This window comes from Borostomias antarcticus (genome assembly GCF_949987555.1).
Source record: "Borostomias antarcticus genome assembly, chromosome: 23".
In the NCBI taxonomy this organism is placed as follows: Eukaryota; Metazoa; Chordata; class Actinopteri; order Stomiiformes; family Stomiidae; genus Borostomias; species Borostomias antarcticus.
This window is the reverse complement of record NC_140256.1, coordinates 15339588-15360429: the sequence shown is the minus strand read 5'-3', so window position 1 is coordinate 15360429 and position 20842 is coordinate 15339588. Positions and strand designations below refer to the sequence as shown.

General features: G+C 50.5%; 2 protein-coding genes across 5 annotated transcripts; one reads left to right on the top strand and one right to left on the bottom strand.

Moving 5' to 3' along the window:
- The first annotated feature begins 480 nt into the window (after positions 1-480).
- cdc14b (cell division cycle 14B) lies at positions 481-16249 on the top strand. Of its 4 annotated transcripts, none has more exons than XM_084457348.1 (16): positions 481-735; positions 2098-2188; positions 2527-2602; positions 3495-3587; positions 3752-3828; positions 3962-4028; positions 4118-4180; positions 4426-4513; positions 6630-6860; positions 6978-7116; positions 7306-7471; positions 8352-8449; positions 13442-13489; positions 14133-14255; positions 15056-15124; positions 15402-16249. In XM_084457348.1, the coding sequence occupies exons 1-16, from the start codon at positions 615-617 to the stop codon at positions 15439-15441; spliced, it is 1590 nt and encodes a 529-aa protein (XP_084313474.1). In that variant the 5' UTR covers positions 481-614; the 3' UTR covers positions 15442-16249. The 4 variants fall into 4 exon arrangements, 3 of the variants coding, with proteins under 3 accessions (XP_084313474.1, XP_084313472.1, XP_084313473.1); XM_084457346.1 differs by lacking the exon at positions 15056-15124 and adding an exon at positions 14529-14715; XM_084457347.1 differs by lacking the exons at positions 481-735; positions 15056-15124 and adding exons at positions 1594-1855; positions 14529-14715.
- Positions 16250-16564: 315 nt separating this feature from the next.
- Positions 16565-18625, bottom strand: LOC311324407 (intracellular hyaluronan-binding protein 4-like; the record flags this gene model as incomplete). The annotated part of the gene is made up of 8 exons (XM_084456866.1): positions 16565-16630; positions 16722-16892; positions 17016-17181; positions 17313-17396; positions 17696-17767; positions 17883-18020; positions 18111-18255; positions 18415-18625. 8 exons carry the CDS (start codon positions 18623-18625, stop codon positions 16565-16567), a joined length of 1053 nt encoding a protein of 350 aa, XP_084312992.1.
- Positions 18626-20842: the final 2217 nt, after the last annotated feature.

Genomic DNA, 20842 nt, shown 5'->3' with positions numbered 1-20842 from the left:
TTATGGTCTGTCTTGCTTGGCAAAGTAGGGTAGCGTAGACTTGGCATCACAGAACACATTACAGGTCTACGGCTGGGATGGGAGTGACACGGTAGTGGACGTGAATCGGGATCCAGTTTAGGACTATTTGGGGTAATACTGCAGGACTAGACTGCTTATGTTGACTTTGTGACCATTGGCGGCTTTTGGAATATAATGATGTAATCTACTGATTTGCCATACTGATGTGTATGCCATTGTCCATAACCGATATTGTAAATAAAGTTTCATATCTCGGATTGTTCGGGAGCCTGCATAGGCAAGATGCAAATTCAGTCATCGTCACTATATTTGTCATGCAGACGCGACTTGCTTTAATCGGAGGCAAATAGAATGTTTTTGCAGTGAAGTAGAAGCAGAGGGGTGGCCGAACCATTAGGCTACGTCACAGAGGATCAGAACTTGCCCTGCTCAACGTCACCATTGGAAAAACTGCTGCCCTGGAATACAGCTGTCCCTCGGATGACACGCCAGCACAACAACCCAAGGATGTCGAATTAATGCTCTGAAAAGCTCGGACATTCCGCACTGCAGACCGGAGATCTCGCCACTCGATTTGGGAATGTTCGCGATGCATGCATGAAGTGAGAATGAAGCGCAAAGGCGAGAGGAGGCGACCAGAGTCACGGAAAAAGCGCTGTGCAGCCCAGAGCTCAGAGGCGGAGCCAAAGTCCGATATTTACATAAGTATAACAGGTAAGAGACTGCAGAATGAACCCGTCGAACTGTGCGCATAACCCAAACGTGCTGATGCGCAGACTGTGTTTAGGCTACAGATGAGATGTGATGGATACAGTGTTGAAATTAATATTTTTCAGCTTTTGACCTAAAATGGCGACACCATCTGTTCCTGATTGATAATGCACATACCTGGCACAGTATGTGCACCGATTGCAATTGCATGCATTGTAGGCAGAGAAGGGCGAGCTGCTCTATGACAAAATCAGTTTGATGATGTAGGCCAGTTTACAAACAGGGAGCTCGCATCGACAAGTAGAGACAAATGTTACATTTTTTGTTATTGAGTTGGGTCGTATACCCAACTCATCCTTCTAGATATAACCCACAGGGCGGTGTTGCCCAAGCCTTTAAAACACGGCCAGATCGATCCTCGTGTTGAAACTTGTGTTGCCGATTGTGTTCTAGGCTCGAGGTCTGAACTACCAGCCGAACTACAAAGAGTTACACTAAGGAGGCAGGACCAGTTCTGATTGGCCAAGCGGAGCTATTCTCCTAGCAACGGCCCGGGTAACGTTCCAATTGGAACGCCCTACGTCTCTCTGAGCAGAACTTTAAAAGCAGCAGCAGGAGAGCCGTGATTGGTTGGTATGGAGGTTTGATTGCTCTGCGCACCGCCCAATGAGACAGCGGCCTCTCCTCCCCGGAGCCAATAGCATTGTGCGAAATGGTTACAATGTACCAATGGGCGGGGCCCGAGAGTTCGCACGGAAAGTGGTTTTGAGCAGAGTGCGCACCTCTAATGCGGCTTTGAGACTTTTTCTTTGCTCGGCAAGCTGAAGTTTATCAGATCGTTTCAAATCGATGTTTATTCTTGCGGAGTAAACAAGACGCAACCAGATCAGTAGATTTGCAAACTCAATCGCCTCATTGTTTAGAAGGTTTTGCTTCTGGACTTCGAGTGCGTAGGTGATCGTTATTACGGGTTGTGTGCAGAGTTCTCCACAGGGTCGTTAAAATTGTTTAACCTTATCTTATTAGATTACGATTGCATGCCTTGATGTTTAGAGTGGGCTGAAGTCGCCAATCAAAATGACCGAGGACTATATCACTAGTAAAAGCATTGAATTCATCAAGGGTAAGTGCGCTTTCCGTAAACAAACGACCATTCATAGTCATTCCGCTGGAAAATCAGAACGAATTGGAGACACAGATGGTTGGACAAGTTTCCAAAGAGGCCGTTTCACTTGGAAATGAGATTCAAACCGGCGCGTGCTGTTTTCCTCATTGCTCGTGCTTATTTATGTGTGTTTGCGCGTGCATGTGCCACACAAACGTCTGTGTTGTCTGATCTCAACACCATTTTGTATTGTCTTTCAGATCAACTCTATTTTGCCATACTTCAACAAAAGATCAAAAGCACAGCCGAAAGACATTGCTTCTGCATAGATGATGAGCTGGCATACGAGAAGTAGGCTACGTTTCTGTTCCATTCCAGGCTAATTATAATAGTGTTCACTTACAGCCTATCTATCTCTTACTAGGAAGGTATTTTCTATTTACCCTTGGAATAGGCTAGAGTTAATTTGATCTTAATCATGTCCAATAAAAACTTGATGAACAGGCTTGAACATCAACACACCAATGGCCGGATATGTGAGGGGGGGGGGGGGATCAGGACTTGGCCCATCACAGCCTTTCTGTCAGACTAGAATCACACCACACATAATGGATATGTGTAGTATCATGTTTCGATGTATTGAAATCCCATGTTCACAGAAGACTTGTGTTCTCTCTCTTCCTGTACAGCTTCTATGCGGACTTTGGACCGCTCAACCTGGCTATGTTTTATCGCTTCTGCTGCAAGCTCACTAAGAAGCTAAAGGTATGGCAGCCCAACAACCTCTGACCTCAACCTGCAGAGAGAGAGGGAGAGAGAGAGAAAGAGAGAGACAGACAGAGAGAGAGAGAGAGACGGACAGACAGAGAGAGAGAGACAGACAGACAGACAGAGAGAGAGACAGAGACAGGTGGGCAGAACAGTGCCAGTCAATACTAGTAAAAACAGCAGATTGTCCTGAGATGGCCCGGGCCCTGTCCGCAACTTTTTTCTGTTTTTAGAGCCCCCACCCTCTGAAACGGTCTGCCTACCAATGTCAGGGCTTCAGAAACGGTCTGTTTCTACATCAAGACATAAGACCCACCTCAGAAACCTCTTCTACATCCACAGCACCTTTTCAAATTGCTTGGTGGCGCTCTTGAGTTCTACCATGATTCTGCTGTTTTAGTGTCCTTTTCATTCTGCCCTTCCCCCTTACGTGGTTAACCATTTCTAAAGTGAGGAGACCATGTTTTAAATGCACTTCTAAAAAAAAAACTTGAAACTTGGAACAGCAGAGGAGAGTGGTAAGAGTGGATTGCTGTTGAGCTGTTAAACGCTTGTTCATTCAAGTGAAGTTTTGCGAAGTATTACCGACACATCCAACTCCCCCCAGCCTAGATCAGTTAGGAGGTACTGGGGAGTCCTGCTCCTCCTCCCCCCAGCCTAGATCAGTTAGGAGGTACTGGGGAGTCCTGCTCCTCCTCCCCCAGCCTAGATCAGTTAGGAGGTACTGTTGTTCCTAGCCTGGGGAGTCCTGCTCCTCCTCCCTCCATGTAGTCTAAACAACTCTGCTCTCTGTGGTGCTTTGGTGCTGTGCTGTGGTTAGTTTGTTGCTCCTCCTGTAGTTTCTTACTAAACTGTTTTGTGTTTGTGTGTTTTGTTCTTCCTGGGATAGTCCTTCTCTCTGGCCAAGAGGAAAATCGTCTTCTACACCTGTGGGGACCAAAAGAAACAAGCCAACGCCGCCTATCTGATGGGCGCGTACGCAGTAAGGGCTTCCTGAGCAGAGATGGGCAGTAAGGGCTTCCTGAGCAGAGATGGGCCCGGCCATGCGCTCCACAGATACATTTACCCCTGAGATCAAACTGACGTGTGGGAAATGAAATGTGATCATCTAGGTATGTGTTCTTAATTGGTGTCCTCTGTTTGAAGGTGATGCATCTTCAGAGAACACCTGAGGAGACGTACGGTCTACTGGTGTCAAGGAACTCCACCTACCTTCCCTTTAGGTAAACATGCATCTCTCTCTCTCTCTCTCTCTCTCCTCTCTCTCTCTAGATTAGTAACAAGTGACTACACTTATTTAGTCATTATTTGGTTGTGATTTCTGAAAGGTGCTGTGCTGGTCATTTGTTTTCACAGAGATGCCTCGTTCGGAACCTGCATGTACAATCTGAACATCGTGGACTGCCTCCGAGCCGTACAGCAGGTAGGCGCTGCCCGCTGCTCGCTCCACAGCCGCCCTCAGTCACCTCACGCTCTCACTGCAGCTCTGTCTTCTGCCCACCCTCTCGCCAGGCTTTGCAGTTCGGCTGGCTGGATTTCTCCAAGTTTGACGTGGAGGAATACGAGCATTACGAGGTATCTCATTTGGTTCCACATGTGGACCAGACTCTGACCTGGTACTGTGTTTACATGTGGACCAGACTCTGACCTGGTACTGTGTTTACATGTGGACCAGACTCTGACCTGGTACTGTGTGTGGACCAGACTCTGACCTGGTACTGTGTGTGGACCAGACTCTGACCTCTGACCTGGTACTGTGTGTGGCGGAGCTGCAGATGTGATGAGTGTCTTCTCTCTGTGTTTATCTCTTTTGGTTGCAGAGAGCAGAGAATGGAGACTTTAACTGGATCATACCTGGGAAGTTCCTGGCTTTCAGCGGTCCTCATCCTAAAAGCAAAATGGAGAATGGTGTGTGAGAATGTAACATGTGAGCTACGCTGGCAGCGTGATGCCTTTTACACGCGTCTAGAGCCAAGTTTAATTTAGGCAGCTGGTTCTTTAGGATATTTCTACAATCTATGATACCAACTGACCCTTGTGCAACATTGTTCAGTTCGTGCTTATATTATTTAAATTCCAGACGGCAATTGACTTGCCAACAAGAAGTAGACTAACAAAATAACACACAGACATACGATACACAAGGTGTGGGCTGAGGGAACAAAAGAGTGTTTATATCTGTGGGCTTCCATCCTGTTTAGCCTGAAGCAGGTACTGTACCAGATGATGAGTTATGAACCTCACAGTTGAGAGGCTGTTCTCAGTCCGAGAGAATGGAATGGAGAGAATTGACAAAACTAGTCTTAAAAACCGTTCTGACAAGCTGGCCTGTTTGATTCCAATTATCTTCCGACTTTGGATAACAGTATGGGTCAGTGCATTAGGATAACAATATGGGTCAGTGCATTAGGATAACAGTAAGGGTCAGTGCATTAGGATAACAGTATGGGTCAGTGCATTAGGATAACAGTATGGGTCAGTGCATTAGGATAACAGTATGGGTCAGTGCATTAGGATAACAGTATGGGTCAGTGCATTAGGATAACAGTAGGGGTCAGTGCATTAGGATAACAGTATGGGTCAGTGCATTAGGATAACAGTATGGGTCAGTGCATTAGGATAACAGTATGGGTCAGTGCATTAGGATAACAGTATGGGTCAGTGCATTTGGATAACAGTATGGGTCAGTGCATTAGGATAACAGTATGGGTCAGTGCATTAGGATAACAGTATGGGTCAGTGCATTAGGATAACAGTATGGGTCAGTGCATTAGGATAACAGTATGGGTCAGTGCATTAGGATAACAGTATGGGTCAGTGCATTTGGATAACAGTATGGGTCAGTGCATTAGGATAACGATATGGGTCAGTGCATTAGGATAACAGTATGGGTCAGTGCATTAGGATAACAGTATGGGTCAGTGCATTAGGATAACAGTATGGGTCAGTGCATTAGGATAACAGTATGGGTCAGTGCCTTTGTGTTATTTGGTAACTCAGGTTATCAAACCAACAAGAAACAAAGTAACATAACATTAACTCAGTAAAGGCTCTATAATACCTTATTACAATAACATTCCCCAGATACTTATGATTCAACACTTTGTCCACTACCTGTCCTTTAATGACGAGCACAGGGCTTCTGTCTGGAATCACTAGGCATGTCTGTGGGCTTTCACAGTCAGTTGTAAGAAGGTAGCATCACACCATTGTGCAAAATCATCGTTGTAAGAAGGTAGCATCACACCATTGTACAAAATCATCGTTGTAAGAAGGTAGCATCACACCGTTGTGCAAAATCATCGTTGTAAGAAGGTAGCATCACACCGTTGTACAAAATCATCGTTGTAAGAAGGTAGCATCACACCATTGGGCAAAATCATGGACAGTGGGAGCTTGGCGTAACTCATTCTCCTCTTGTAAAGCCAATGTCATCGGCAAACTTCAAAATGTCCTTTAAGACTGACTACGGCAGTCATTAATATCCAATATGTACAGCAAGGGTGAAAGGACACCCCCTTGTGGTGATCCTGTAGAATACACCAGCACCACTGACAGGCAACGTTTTCCTTTTCCCCTCTGGGCTCAATGTGTTCAGTCAATCATCTCACTGCATTCAAGTCTAGACCAAAGTTCCTAGTGAGTGATATGAGGCTGGAAAGTATTCAACGCAGATGCAAAGTCAATAAAAAGCAGCTTGGCGTATGTCTTGGAAGCCTCCAAACGTTTGTTCATGTTCATGTCAGGAAGTGTGGCGGTTCTCTGCCCACCCTGTTAGCCCCTTAAGCAGATTGCATAATGACATCCTTGCTTTGGCGTTTTTCTCAAGGAATGTATCGCGCATGAGCACACTGGTGATATTTTCTAGAATAAACTTGTTTAACCTGCGGCTAGATCATGAACGGCATAGGTGGCCTTTCTGCTTTGCTCAGCTCGGATTGCCATGACAACCAGACTGGCTATAATGGGTTTATAAAAGAATGCCTCTCCCCCCCCCCTCCCTCCCTCCCCCCCCCCCCCCCAGGCTACCCTCTCCATGCTCCTGAGGCATACTTCCCCTACTTCAGGAAACACAACATCACCACCATCATCCGGCTCAACAAGAAGATGTACGACGCCAAGCGCTTCACGGACTCCGGCTTCGACCACCACGACCTGTTCTTTGTAGACGGGAGCACGCCAAACGACGCCATCGTCCGGAAGTTCCTCAACATCTGCGAGAACGCGGACGGCGTCATCGCCGTCCACTGCAAAGGTAAGCGGCGTGTCATCTCTGTCCAGGCTCAGTTTGCTGGAGGCGGAGTATAGAGGAGCATCATGGCGTTGGTCAAAAGATCTGTGTGCTAGGAGTAAACCAGACGTGTTGTTTCAGCGGGTCTGGGGAGAACGGGCACTCTGATTGGCTGCTACATGATGAAGCACTACCGCATGACGGCGGCCGAGGTCATCGCCTGGATACGGATCTGTCGGCCGGGATCCGTCATCGGGCCTCAGCAGAACTTTGTGGAGGAGTAAGTGTCCATGCAGCCATGGATGTCTTGACCCGAGCGCCGGTCCGTCGGAGATGACTCACGGTCTTGACATTGAAGCGGTCTGGGTGAACTCAGAGAGTCAGAACCGGCCATGGCGCCATGTTTGATCTGGCGCCTCGGCAGGGAGTCACATGGAGTTAGAACATGTCCTCTCTCTCTCTCCCGCAGGAAGCAGAACAGCCTGTGGGCGGAGGGAGACGTGTTCCGGGAGAAGATGGTGAACGAGCAGGAGAACGGCAACATGGCCGTCACCAGGATCCTGTCGGGCGTTGATGACATCACCATCAACGGCAGCAACAAGAACAGGGCGTCCAGGAAGGAGGAGACGGACATGGTGAGTTCCAGGGCTGGCAACTGAGCTCACAGATTATATTCCACTCTCTCTCTCAAAGATTTTCCGAAAATCAAATGAGTTAATACCCAGTCTACATGGCCACCGGGACTAACGTTAATACCCAGTCAACATGGCGGGCGGGACTAACGTTAATACCCAGTCAACATGGCGGGCGGGACTAACGTTAATACCCAGTCAACATGGCCACCGGGACTAACGTTAATACCCAGTCAACATGGCGGGCGGGACTAACGTTAATACCCAGTCAACATGGCCACCGGGACTAACGTTAATACCCAGTCAACATGGCCACCGGGACTAACGTTAATACCCAGTCAACATGGCCGCCGGGACTAACGTTAATACCCAGTCAACATGGCCGCCGGGACTAACACTGTTGGCAAGGCAATAGCCATCGTTCTCTAGTGCATTCGGCCTCCTGATTGGTTAGGGGAAATCGAATCTCCGCCCCCCGCGGAAATCAGTTAGAGCGGAGGTTAAAGGTTAAAGTCCCAATGATTGTCACACACCTGAGTGTGTGAATTTTTTTCTCTGCATTTGACCCATCCCCTGGGGGAGCGGTGAGCAGCAGCGGTGCCGCGCTCGGGAATCATTTGGTGATCTAACCCCTCAATTCCAACCCTTGATGCTGAGTGTCAAGCAGGGAGGCAATGGGTCCCTTTTTATAGTCTTTGGTTTGACTCGGGGGATTGAACTCACGACCTCCCAGTCTCAGGGCGGACACTCTAACCACAAGGCCACTGAGCTGTGTCAAAGGACAGATCTCAGCGGTGCGGAGCGAGGTGACGCTCTGTCTGGTACCAGGCCAGCGCTGCCCCTGGGAGTGATTTTCTTCTGCATTTGTCTCATGTTTCCCCAGCGCGTGGAGGAGGAGGAGAGGAACGGCCTCACGCAGGGAGACAAGCTCCGAGCCCTCAAGAGCAAGAGGCAGGCCAGGTCGTCCACAGGCTCTCTGTCGTAAGTGTCTTAACCACTACATTTCCCAAGGTGCATCGCATTGACTTATTTTGGCTCGGTGCTGAAATAAGCGCCCCCCCCCCGTCCGTCCGTCCGTCCGCCCCCCTCCCCCAAGGCCCTGGTTCCTGGTTCTGCTGCGCTGACAGATGTGTTGCTACCCAAGTTATCTAATGATGCTAGACGTGTTCACGCGGTCTCTCTACAGTGTGAAGGGAATGTGAGATCAGGGTTCAGGGGCTCTCTTCTTTCTGCACTCCTAATCCACTGGGATTCATCAGGCTGGCCGCAGGTCGTGTTTTTATTGATTTGAGTCTTTCGGGAGGGCTTCCTGGGTCCCACCGGTGCCAGGTTGTTGTTTTTTTTTGCGTGGCTAACCCCCCCCTCACGCCTCCCTGTCATCTCGGCTTCAGCGTCCATCCCGCCGCCCCTAACTCCCGCGTAGCTCATCAACCGCTGTGACCGACCGGCCGTGACGCGTACCACATCGGAAGCCGTAGTGTTGCGCCCCCCGCCCTCACCAAGTCACCTGTTGGAGCCTGAGCATGTGACCTGTGGCTGTGTGGTTCTGTCCCTGTGTCAGCCAGGTGACGTGTGGCCGTGTGGTTCTGTCCCTGTGTCAGCCAGGTGCTAGTGTTCTGCGGCAGCCTGGTAGGAGGGGCGTGGCCAGAGTGCTGCCTGCCGCTCAAAAGATAAGAGGCAGAGAAAAGAGGGGGGAGAGAGAGAGAGAGAGAGAGAGAGAGGGGAGCGCTGTCTGAGAGGGAGAGCAGAGAGTGGATGTGAGGTCCAGTATCGTGGAGGTAAGTGCACGTCACTTCCCGTCTTGACTGGCTTCTTCCCGTTTGGCGGAATGACGGAATGGCTGAGCGCTGATTGACCCTGACGCTAGAGAGTTGGTTCTGAATGACCCTGAATGACCCCGACGCTAGAGTGTTGGTTCTGAATGACCCCGACGCTAGAGTGTTGGTTCTGATTGACCCTGACGCTAGAGTGTTGGTTCTGATTGACCCCGACGCTAGAGTGTTGGTTCTGATTGACCCTGACGCTAGAGTGTTGGTTCTGATTGACCCTGACGCTAGAGTGTTGGTTCTGATTGACCCCGACGCTAGAGTGTTGGTTCTGATTGACCCTGATTGACCCTGACGCTAGAGTGTTGGTTCTGATTGACCCTGACCCTGTGTTGCGTTGAGACGTGAAGGATTGCTCTGCATCGATGGGCCGTTTGATGCAGGCTGTCCAGGCTGTCCAAGCTCAGTCGTCCCAGGCACTTTACCAACTTCCACCCAATCAGACCACTAGATGGCGCTGTTGCAGTGATACACCTTTTTCTAGTCCAAAGCATCCAGCAGTGGCGTGTGCTATGGCACAGGTTGTGCGTTGCCCCTGACACAATGTCAGTATCACATGTTGTCGTCCCAACAGTGAAGGTTGTGATTGGGGCTAGGGTTAGGGTTTGCTGCAACGGTACAGATCTGTTCTTCTCCGTTTTGGACCCGGTCGGAAGTCCTCCCCACACCCCCGGAGAGGTGACCGTCGCTCTGCCTGTCCTGTTGGGTCCTCACCAGGGTCAGCTATATCAACGTGACATCGCAGAGCCAGGCTCTCTGTTTAAAGGTAGACTCCAGAATGTGACGCCGCTCCTAAAAAAAACGAGCGGGGCGATGCTCAAATAGCGACCCCTGTGACCTCCTGTCCAAGTCTTCCCTTTCTCTCAACATCTCCCCTTTACCGGGAGAGAGGTCTTCCCTTTCTCTCAACATCTCCCCTTTACCGGGAGAGAGGTCTTCCCTTTCTCTCAACATCTCCCCTTTACCGGGAGAGAGGTCTTCCCTTTCTCACAACTTCTCCCCTTTACCGGGAGAGAGGTCTTCCCTTTCTCTCAACATCTCCCCTTTACCGGGAGAGAGGTCTTCCCTTTCTCTCAACATCTCCCCTTTACCGGGAGAGAGGTCTTCCCTTTCTCTCAACATCTCCCCTTTACCGGGAGAGAGGTCTTCCCTTTCTCTCAACATCTCCCCTTTACCGGGAGAGAGGTCTTCCCTTTCTCTCAACATCTCCCCTTTACCGGGAGAGAGGTCTTCCCTTTCTCACAACTTCTCCCCTTTACCGGGAGAGAGGTCTTCCCTTTCTCTCAACATCTCCCCTTTACCGGGAGAGAGGTCTTCCCTTTCTCTCAACATCTCCCCTTTACCGGGAGAGAGGTCTTCCCTTTCTCTCAACATCTCCCCTTTACCGGGGGAGAGGTCTTCCCTTTCTCACAACTTCTCCCCTTTACTGGGAGAGAGGTCTTCCCTTTCTCTCAACTTCTCCCCTTTACCGGGAGAGAGGGAATTTTCTGGAGGCTACCTTTAACTACGGCGTGTGAGTTCCAGCTCTGCCCCCCCCCCCCCGACCCCCCCACACCCGAGTCAGAACAGAGTCACGTCATGGGTTCGTGTTGTCGTGTACCACTGAGCGCCTGGACTGAAGGCATGTTGGGTAATCTCTTGGACTGAAGGCATGTTGGGTAATCTCTTGGACTGAAGGCATGTTGGGTAATCTCTTGCACCGTTCGTTCACGCATGATGACGGATGACAAGCATGGAACTTTGAGTGCGCATGGCCTCTCTACGTGTGTGTGTGTGTGTGTGTGTGTGTGTTGTTGTTGGTGTGTATTCTAATAACACCAATCAGCCATGACATTAAACCAGTGGAAAGTGGAAGCAGCATGACGCTGCTGGGAACCCCTGCTGGGAGACCCTGTGTCCGGCCGCTCATGAGGACACTGACCCATCGGGAGGGGGAGGGGGGGGAGGGGGGGTATTAGGCAGGTGGTTTTGATGTTGTGGCTGATGGGTGTGTGTTGTAACTTGTCAGGCTGGTTGGATGTTAAACCTTGTTATTGTTCCACTGCCAGTGACTGGGTCTGTGAAGGGGGTCCAGGTGAGGGGGGTCCAGGTGAGGGGGGTCCAGGTGAGGGGGGTCCAGGTGAGGGGGGTCCAGGTGAGGGGGGTCCAGGTGAAGACGTCCAGGTGAGGGGGGTCCAGGTGAAGGGGTCCCAGGTGAAGGGGGTCCAGGTGAGGGGGGTCCAGGTGAAGGGGGTCCAGGTGAGGGGGGTCCAGGTGAAGGGGGTCCAGGTGAAGGGGGTCCAGGTGAGGGGGGTCCAGGTGAGGGGGGCCCAGGTGAGGGGGGTGCAGGTGAGGGGGGTCCAGGTGAGGGGGGTCCAGGTGAAGGGGGTCCAGGTGAAGGGGGTCCAGGTGAGGGGGGTCCAGGTGAGGGGGGTCCAGGTGAAGGGGGACCAGGTGAGGGGGGTCCAGGTGAAGGGGGTCCAGGTGAGGGGGGTCCAGGTGAAGGGGGTCCAGGTGAAGGGGGTCCAGGTGAGGGGGGTCCAGGTGAAGGGGGACCAGGTGAAGGGGGTCCAGGTGAGGGGGGTCCAGGTGAAGGGGGTCCAGGTGAGGGGGGTCCAGGTGAAGGGGGTCCAGGTGAGGGGGGTCCAGGTGAAGGGGGGTCCAGGTGAGGGGGGTCCAGGTGAGGGGGGTCCAGGTGAGGGGGGCGCAGGTGAAGGGGGTCCAGGTGAGGGGGGTCCAGGTGAAGGGGGGTCCAGGTGAAGGGGGTCCAGGTGAAGGGGGTCCAGGTGAAGGGGGACCAGGTGAGGGGGGTCCAGGTGAAGGGGGTCCAGGTGAGGGGGGTCCAGGTGAGGGGGGCGCAGGTGAAGGGGGTCCAGGTGAGGGGGGTCCAGGTGAGGGGGGCGCAGGTGAAGGGGGTCCAGGTGAGGGGGGTCCAGGTGAAGGGGGTCCAGGTGAAGGGGGTCCAGGTGAAGGGGGCCCAGGTGAAGGGGGTCCAGGTGAGGGGGGTCCAGGTGAAGGGGGTCCAGGTGAAGCACACGTGTCTGAAAAAATTCGGGAGTCAGGTTTTGGTGCGAACACAGGCCTCCGTCAGACCCAGTCACAGTGGATAAACAGAACGACCCGTTCGCCTGCCTGAACCTGTCTCCCGTCTCTCCTTCTCCCCTCCTGTTGTTGTCGTTGTTGTTGTTGTTTTTGCTCTGTGTGTCGGATGTCTCCTCTTATAGATGGCTGCTAGCCATGCTGCTCTCCTCCCTGTGTAGCCTTGCCCTGTGGTGGATTGTGTCTGGCTTCCTGCCTTCCCTCCTGCATTTCTGTATAGACGGCTTAGGATCTCAATGAGTCCGTCCCCCAAATCCTTCCCCCTCCCCCCTTCCCTTCATCCGGATCCCAAACCCAGAGAATTCTGTAAGTGTTCCCCCCCATTCCACTGCTCCTCTCTCTACCTCCTCCTCTCCCCCTCCGACCCCCTCCACAGCTCTTGGTCAATCTTCCTGGTTGCTTTGTCACTTCCCAGTTACTTTGCTGGAAAGTAAAGCAGAGAATTCCCTATACGTGCAGCTTGCTTGCCTGTCCAGATTTAAGGTTTATTTGACTTGTAAACTCTTAGACCCCACTGGCCTCCGTCAAAGTATTAGAGAGGCTATGACTTTTACTTGAGCCTTCAGTAGCTTTGGAAATGGCCTCTTCAACTGGACGAACACCACAGGCTGTCTCCCATCTTCCTTCCACTTCCTGTCACTGGAATATCACCCTTGGATGGCTGAACTGGGAGACTCCCACTGTTGCAGGTCTACTCCTCAACACTAGATGGAGCCATTTAGATAATCAGTGGGGGAATGGATCAGGACGAGGAAGTAGTCCTTCACTTGACTTCACTTTGACTTCTCTGTGTCAGTAACTTAGTTGTTGCCTTGGCTTTCGCTGTTGCACATAATCGGCTGCCTCATTAGAATACTTAGTACACTGAGGTGAATGATTCAATCCGATTGTGATATTAATATTCAGCGAATCAAAGATGGCGGGAATGTTGTGGCGGACGCTGTGGCTGCTGCCTGTCTGTTTGCTCCCTCTCTCTTACCCAGCGCCAGTATCTGAATGCAGAAGGGTAGAACCTGCTTCCCCGGATCGCCTTTGCTTGTGTGCTCAGATTTTTGTTTTGTTTCCGCAGACATGAGGAGAACAAGATTCACACCAGGTCATCGTCCCAGTCTCTGAGGTGTGTGTGTGTGTGTGTGTGTGTGTCAAGGTTATAACAGTTTTGCTTTTTTCATTAGTTTTTATTTTTATATTGTTTTAACTTTTTGTTTTCAATTTCAGTTTAGTTTTAATTAGTTTTTAAAGCAGATTTGCAAGTTTAGTTTAGTTATTATTTTTGGAAAATGCTTAGTTTAGTTTTTAATTTCAGTATTAGTTTTAGTTTGTTTTTTTTCCTGCGCTAGCCGCGAGACTATCCTGATCTCTTGAGCTCACGTTGTTTCACCCTTCTGGCCCCATCTGGCGCATGTCAGGTTACTCCTGCGCAGGGGCACAACAACAAAAAATAGAGGATAGATTTCATATCCACACAAAATATAAGGCTTATGTACTGTATGAAATGAAAAAGACTAAAACTCAAGACATTTTCTCTATAATTTGTTTATTTTAGTTTTGTAAACACACTACAGTTTTAGTTAGTTATCGTTTTTTTGTAAAGTCTAGTTTTTATTTTTATTTCAGTTCACTAAAATGTTTTTTCACAGTTTTAATTTTTTAGTTAGTTTTCGTTAACTATAATAACGCGTGCGTGCGGGCGTGTGTGTGTGTACCTTGTGAGCCCGTGTGTGATGCGTCTATTCTTGTTGTGTCGCCTCGTGTCTCAGGATCATCCTGCAGTCCAGCGGACAGAGCTGCAAGCCTGTGGTTGGCTCCGCCCACCTCTCTGACGACTCCGACAACAGGAAGAGAACCAGAATCTCACTTCCTGCCAGCGGTGTCGGAGGCAGGTTAGTGGCTCACTCCACCCACTGCCCAGGCCTTTATTAAGGACGGGTACAATTACTTTTGTTGATAAAAGACAAAATATTTGCTCATTTACATATCAAATGCATTCAAATGACCACTCTAAACCATGCCCTTACGGTTTGTATTCATTTGCATCTTAGAACTGCGTTGACGCCAGATGTGAAGCAAGCTAGACAGAGCTAGCTATAGCCACTCAGGGGTCCAGTTGGAATGAATTAACCCGTTCCTTCCCTCCCTCCCTCCCTCTGTGCCAGTACTCTGTCTCACGGCAGGCTAGCCAGGTCCCTAGGCAGCTTGCATGTAGTGGCCAGCGACAGAGACCTACTGTGTCGTGGGTCCAGTGGCCACAGGGACACAGCCATTACAGGCCACACAGGAACCCAACCCAACCTTAACATGACCCAGGCCCACCAGAACCACCACCAGCAGGCTCCTCAGAAGGCAAGCCACCTGGCCCCCACTCTGTGTTCCATCTGGGCTCGCTCTCTCTCTCTTAACAGGCCCACACTGGAGCTTTTACATCCTGGCTCTGTGTTTATGGCCAGTCTAGCGCACATTCAGTCCAGTTTAACTCACTCTGCCTCTCGTCCTATCTCTAGTTTTCTTCAGTGGCCATCTTGCATGGGTGATTCAGGAGTGAATCTGGCTATAGCTTCTCTGACCACCTTGCCACTCACTGCGTCTTCCTGCTTCCTGTTCCCATGTCTCCTCTGCTGCACCCGTTTATCAGATAACCCTCTTTTCTTCTTTTCTCCTCTTTTCTTTGATTTCCCTCCTATAGCAGACGCACTGTGTCCAGAGGACCAAAAGCCCGCTGCTCTTTGCAATCAATGCGCTTTACAAGATTATGGTATCTACCTCCTGCTCCTTCCCTGGCCTAGTTTATACTCTACTCTCCTCTAGAAACCAACCTGTCGTGTGTTTCTCAAACTTCTATTTGATTTGAAAGATCAATGTGGTCAGGCTGCATGCAGCTGGAAGTCTTGGGGTTTTGCTGTTCGTTGTCTTGAAGGGAAACGGTTTGAATGAGACTGACTCACCAGATTTACTAGTTCATCTTGTGCACCAAGGTGTGTTCTTTACCGTTACTTTCTGCTTGAGGTTGATTGTCTTTTTTGTCCCCTCAGTCCCTCCATAGCTAAAGCTCGAGCCCCTTTGCTGCGCTGAGCCTGGAGGTCCAGAACCACAGAGGAATCCTCCAGCAGTACCATGGAGGTCCAGTTCTACCACTCCTCCTGCGTTTGGACCTTTTAAGTCTTTTTAAAAACAAGGAAGGAGGTCTCTCTTCCTTTAAGCCATCTAGTAGAAACGGTCGATAAAGGGATGATGTTGATTCTGTCTCGTATGAATGTTGGAACTGAGGCTACTGACCATCAGATGTGAATGACCATACAAACCATGTTCAGTTGGTTCATTATTGATTGCCAACCCTTTCAAGGAGCACTTTTTCTATGCTTAATCGTGAAACAAAGTAACATTCTGTAACTCATAGCCTGGTTGTTTACATACTAGTAAAAGGAAGGATGCCATAATAGTAATTGATCCTTGGGCTGATCCTGCTGTTAGACCAACTTGTGAATCGGTTTGCCGGTGAGGTGTCCCTCTGCGATGGGCAGTTTAAAAAACGCCTACTCGTACTCAATCGATGATTTGTAAATGTGGTAACCTGCAGCCTACGCCGTCTGTCCACACCGTTGTGGATGTGCAGTGTCTAGCAGAACGCATGTCCATTCGTTCTCCAGTGAAACGTGTGAGTTCTCTACCCTTAAAACTGTAAATAAGTCAACGTTTGATATACTAAAATCATGTAATTTGTATTTTGTAAATATTTTGTACTTGTTTTGATGAATCACGCTATCGGATAGTAATCAGTGATACTTAATTGGTCTTTGTCTCGTTCATTAATCATGTCGTTAAATAATTATACCTGATCAGAGCACATGGCATCTATATCCAGTACACCAGTCTTTGCAAATAAAACAACACTTGTACACCATGCCGTTTGCTTTTGTTTGTTTCATTGTATCAATTGGTTGATGGTAACTTGCTTCTCCTTTTCAAACCAGCACTTGAATTGAGCAAATAACTGACCAGGGAAAAGGCACATCTGCAAAGGGGCCTTTATTCTCACGAGTCAGCCAGAGAACATGGCTGCGCCTCATCCCAGCCAGCCACGCTACCCACATGGTATGAAATAACCTGTGCTTTGGAACAGCCAGAAAACCAAAAAAAGTGAAGCCCCCGTCAGGCCCAGCAGGTCAATGTGAACATGGTGGATGTGTGGAGTTCCTCATCCCAGGGCTGGGAAGTCCTCTGGGTCGTAGGGGTCGTAGGGGTCGGGGGCCAGCGCAGCAGCCTGGAGAACAACCAACACAGGAGACAGGACTTGGGATGATTTCTGAAGAAGCAGCTCCCCACTTGATCCTAACCTCATACTGCATAAATACCTCTCTCTCCGGGCAGCTGGTGGGCCCCCCCCGGCCCCGGCCCCTCCCCCTGCGGCCGGAGCGCTGCAAGCTGCCGAAGTTGATATCCAGGCGGGTGGTGATGTCGTTGGCGGGCCTGCGCAGGTAGTGGCAGCTGTCCTCCGCCTCCTCCATCAACTCCGCCTTCTGGCTCTGCAGAGGGACGACACGCGGGACGCAGACGACTAGAGGTGCGGTCTGTCCTCTCACTCTGGAGTCTGGACACGTGGATTCAAGTCTACCAAATGACTACAGTATGAGTTCAGGTAAGAGTACCTCCAGGAACTTGGACTTGTGGATGACGGTGGCTTTGTTGGGGACGCTGCCGTCCGCCTTGCGGAGGTTGAACTCTGCCTTCGGGCGACTCTGCTCCTGCATGGCCTTCCACTCGTCCAGGGACATCTCCATGGCAACCTGAACCACCACCTCGGCTTCGGACGCCCTGTCACAGAGAGGGGGGGGGGGGATCTGTTACTAGAGCACTGGACACCCCCGACTCACAGTACAAGCCCTCATAAAGAAAGTGTGTGTGTGTGAAAAGAAAGTGTGTGTGTGTGTTTGGTCTCCTCTCACTGGTTCTCCCCCTGTCCTTCCACAGGCTGTTGGGGCTCCTCAGGTTGGGCGGGTGCCTCTGGTGTCGTCTCCACCACCTCTCTACTGCACACAAAGGGGAAGCCAGCACACCCGCCCGTCACCAACACAAAGGGGAAGCCAGCACACCCGCCCGTCACCAACACAGAGGGGAAGCCAGCACACCCGCCCGTCACCAACACAGAGGGGAAGCCAGCACACCCGCCCGTCACCAACACAGAGAGGAAGCCAGCACACCCGCCCGTCACCAGCAAACAGCACAGCAAGACGCTCTGACCAACGCAACCTTTACACTCCCATCATACACTTCAAAACTTCTTTATTTCAATTAAAAAGAAAGTTTGCCAAGTTGTGGAGGAACTCACCCCATGGAGTCTTGTACCGAACCCCAGTTCCAGGGCCCCCTGCCTCCTCTCTTCTCCTCTGGGGAGACGCCCCTGCAACACAGGAGATGTAAACAGCCCGTCTAGGCACCATTTTGATACAAACCCTGGAGAGACCAGGCATGGGTCTCCCCCCCCCCCCCCCCCCGGATCTGACGGGTTGCATTACGTTCCGCTTTGGCGTTCGTATTCTCTCTTTCCCCTCAGGTTGAAGTTCTCCGGGTTCCGGAAGGATCCTCCTCGTCCTCCTCCTCTCCCTCTTCTACCTCCATGAACCCTGGCCTCGGAGTCTGCATCATAGGGTGGTCTGGAGACAGACCAAGGGGGTAGATCACCACACAGCCTTGAGGGGGCAATACCATGCCTTTAGAGAAATACTCAGTGATATTGGTGATACCTCTGGACAGAGAACTCCTGTGGGCGCTGTTCTTGGTTGGTCCTGCGCTCCCCAAAGACAGGCCTCTTCGTGGGCCTCTCGGCCTCCACCGCCCCCCGGCCCTCCTCATTCTGGACAGGTCCGCCCCTGGCCGGCTGCTTCTGCCCTGGGGACATGGACAAACACACAGAGTGGTGGTAGAATCGGACAGCTAGCATATTCTCAGACTTAATACCATAAATAACTGGGAGATTGGGGGCCGCACTGCATGATTGGCAAGTCTCGAAATGTTTGCTTGCCAACGCTTCAACTTCTCCCAACTCACCTGCGGGAGCATCGCCGGCGTCGCCCTGGACCCATCGATCTTTCTGCGATTCCCTCTGTCCAGGTTTTTTAGGTTTATTTTGCTCCTGTTTCTTTTTCTTCTTCTTCTCAACCACCGGCTCGTTGATCAGGTCGGACGGCTCAGCTCCGTCATCCAGAAACAGCTGACCGAACCGGTTCACCACCACACAACCGTACTCGTCCGGCAGCATGCTGACCGTGCCCAGCTCAATACGCTGCTTTTCCTACACAGTTAAACATAAACCTTGAACAATAGCAGCCCTTCCCTGTAATAAAACAAACTGGATGTATATTGTCACATAGTAACACTGTTACATGGCAACACTGTTACATATCTACTCAGCTGACCGCTTCACACGCGTTTGAGACGGACTTTTTTAAATGCTCGCACGTGGGAAACACCGGTAACCACGCCCCCTAGGGCCCCGCCCACATGGACCAGTTCCAATCTGAATGCTCCGCTCACAATCATCTCTTGATTTCCATCTTGACTGCATCACTCTGTCATTATGAAAGAAAAATTGAGGGCCGTGATACCCTGGCTGTGGTAGTAGTGGTGGTGGTGGTGGGGTTAGACATTGGAGGTACACACAGGGGTGAGGTACATTGCAAAGTAAGAATATGTGTGGCCAGGGGTCTGATTTTATGTTTAATAATGTAGTTGCAAAAGACAGATGTGAAAAGACGCCCTCTGCTGGTGGTTCAGCCTAGACCAGCTCAGGAGAATGTACAGCATAGATTAGAGTAAAGAATATACAAAGTAAGGAATATACATAATAGAGTGCAAGAAATATATGCATAGGCCTACAGTATGCATAAAATATGTATTATGTACATACATACGATCTGTATAAATATATATATATATATATACATATATACATACATACATACATACATACATACATACACAACATTCAGGAACACTCAGGCACTGTTATAGAGTCTGAGCCTGTGGCTGAAGGTGCTCCCCATCTGCCACAGCTCGTCATGGAGAGGATGGGAGGGGTTGACTAGGATAGACTTCAGTTTGTCCCTCATCCTCCTCTCCACCACAGCCTCCAGACTGACCAGTTGTTGCCCCATGACAGAGCTGCCCTCCTCACCAGCTCGTTCAGCTTGTTTGACTCCGCAGACCTGGTGTCACCAGGACGTCTAGCAGACCACAGCAAAGAACAGTGTTCTGCTTCCACAGACTGGGAGAACACCCACAGACTGGTAGAACACCCACAGACTGGTAGAACACCCACAGACTGGTAGAACACCCACAGACTGGTAGAACACCCACAGACACCCACAGACTAGTAGAACACCCACAGACTGGTAGAACACCCACAGACTGGTAGAACACATACAGACTAGTAGAACACCCACAGACTAGTAGAACACCCACAGACTGGTAGAACACCCACAGACTGGTAGAACACCCACAGGCTGGTAGAACACCCACAGACTAGTAGAACACCCACAGACTGGTAGAACACCCACAGACTGGTAGAACATATACAGACTGGTAGAACACCCACAGACTGGTAGAACACCCACAGACTGGTAGAACACATACAGACTAGTAGAACACCCACAGACTAGTAGAACACCCACAGACTAGTAGAACACCCACAGGCTGGTAGAACACCCACAGACTAGTAGAACACCCACAGACTAGTAGAACACCCACAGACTAGTAGAACACCCACAGACTGGTAGAACACCCACAGACTGGTAGAACATATACAGACTGGTAGAACACCCACAGACTAGTAGAACACCCACAGACTGGTAGAACACCCACAGACTGGTAGAACACCCACAGACTGGTAGAACACCCACAGACTGGTAGAACACCCACGGACTAGTAGAACACCCACAGACTAGTAGAACACCCACAGACTAGTAGAACACCCACAGACTAGTAGAACACCCACAGACTGGTAGAACACCCACAGACACCCACAGACTAGTAGAACACCCACAGACTGGTAGAACACCCACAGACTGGTAGAACACCCACAGACTAGTAGAACACCCACAGACTGGTAGAACACCCACAGACTAGTAGAACACCCACAGACTGGTAGAACACCCACAGACACCCACAGACTAGTAGAACACCCACAGACACCCACAGACTAGTAGAACACCCACAGACTGGTAGAACACCCACAAACTGGTAGAACACCCACAGACACCCACAGACTAGTAGAACACCCACAGACTAGTAGAACACCCACAGACTGGTAGAACACCCACAGACTGGTAGAACACATACAGACTGGTAGAACACCCACAGACTGGTAGAACACCCACAGACTGGTAGAACACCCACAGACTAGTAGAACACCCACAGACTAGTAGAACACCCACAGACTGGTAGAACACCCACAGACTAGTAGAACACCCACAGACTG

Excerpts from the sequence above, each read along its gene's own strand:
- cdc14b (XM_084457346.1), top strand. The coding sequence starts at position 615 with ATGCATGAAGTGAGAATGAAGCGCAAAGGCGAGAGGAGGCGACCAGAG. Across the intron at positions 3,588-3,751 it reads ATCTGATGGGCGCGTACGCA|GTGATGCATCTTCAGAGAAC; the intron begins GTAAGGGCTTCC and ends CTCTGTTTGAAG. Across the intron at positions 4,029-4,117 it reads GCCTCCGAGCCGTACAGCAG|GCTTTGCAGTTCGGCTGGCT; the intron begins GTAGGCGCTGCC and ends CCCTCTCGCCAG.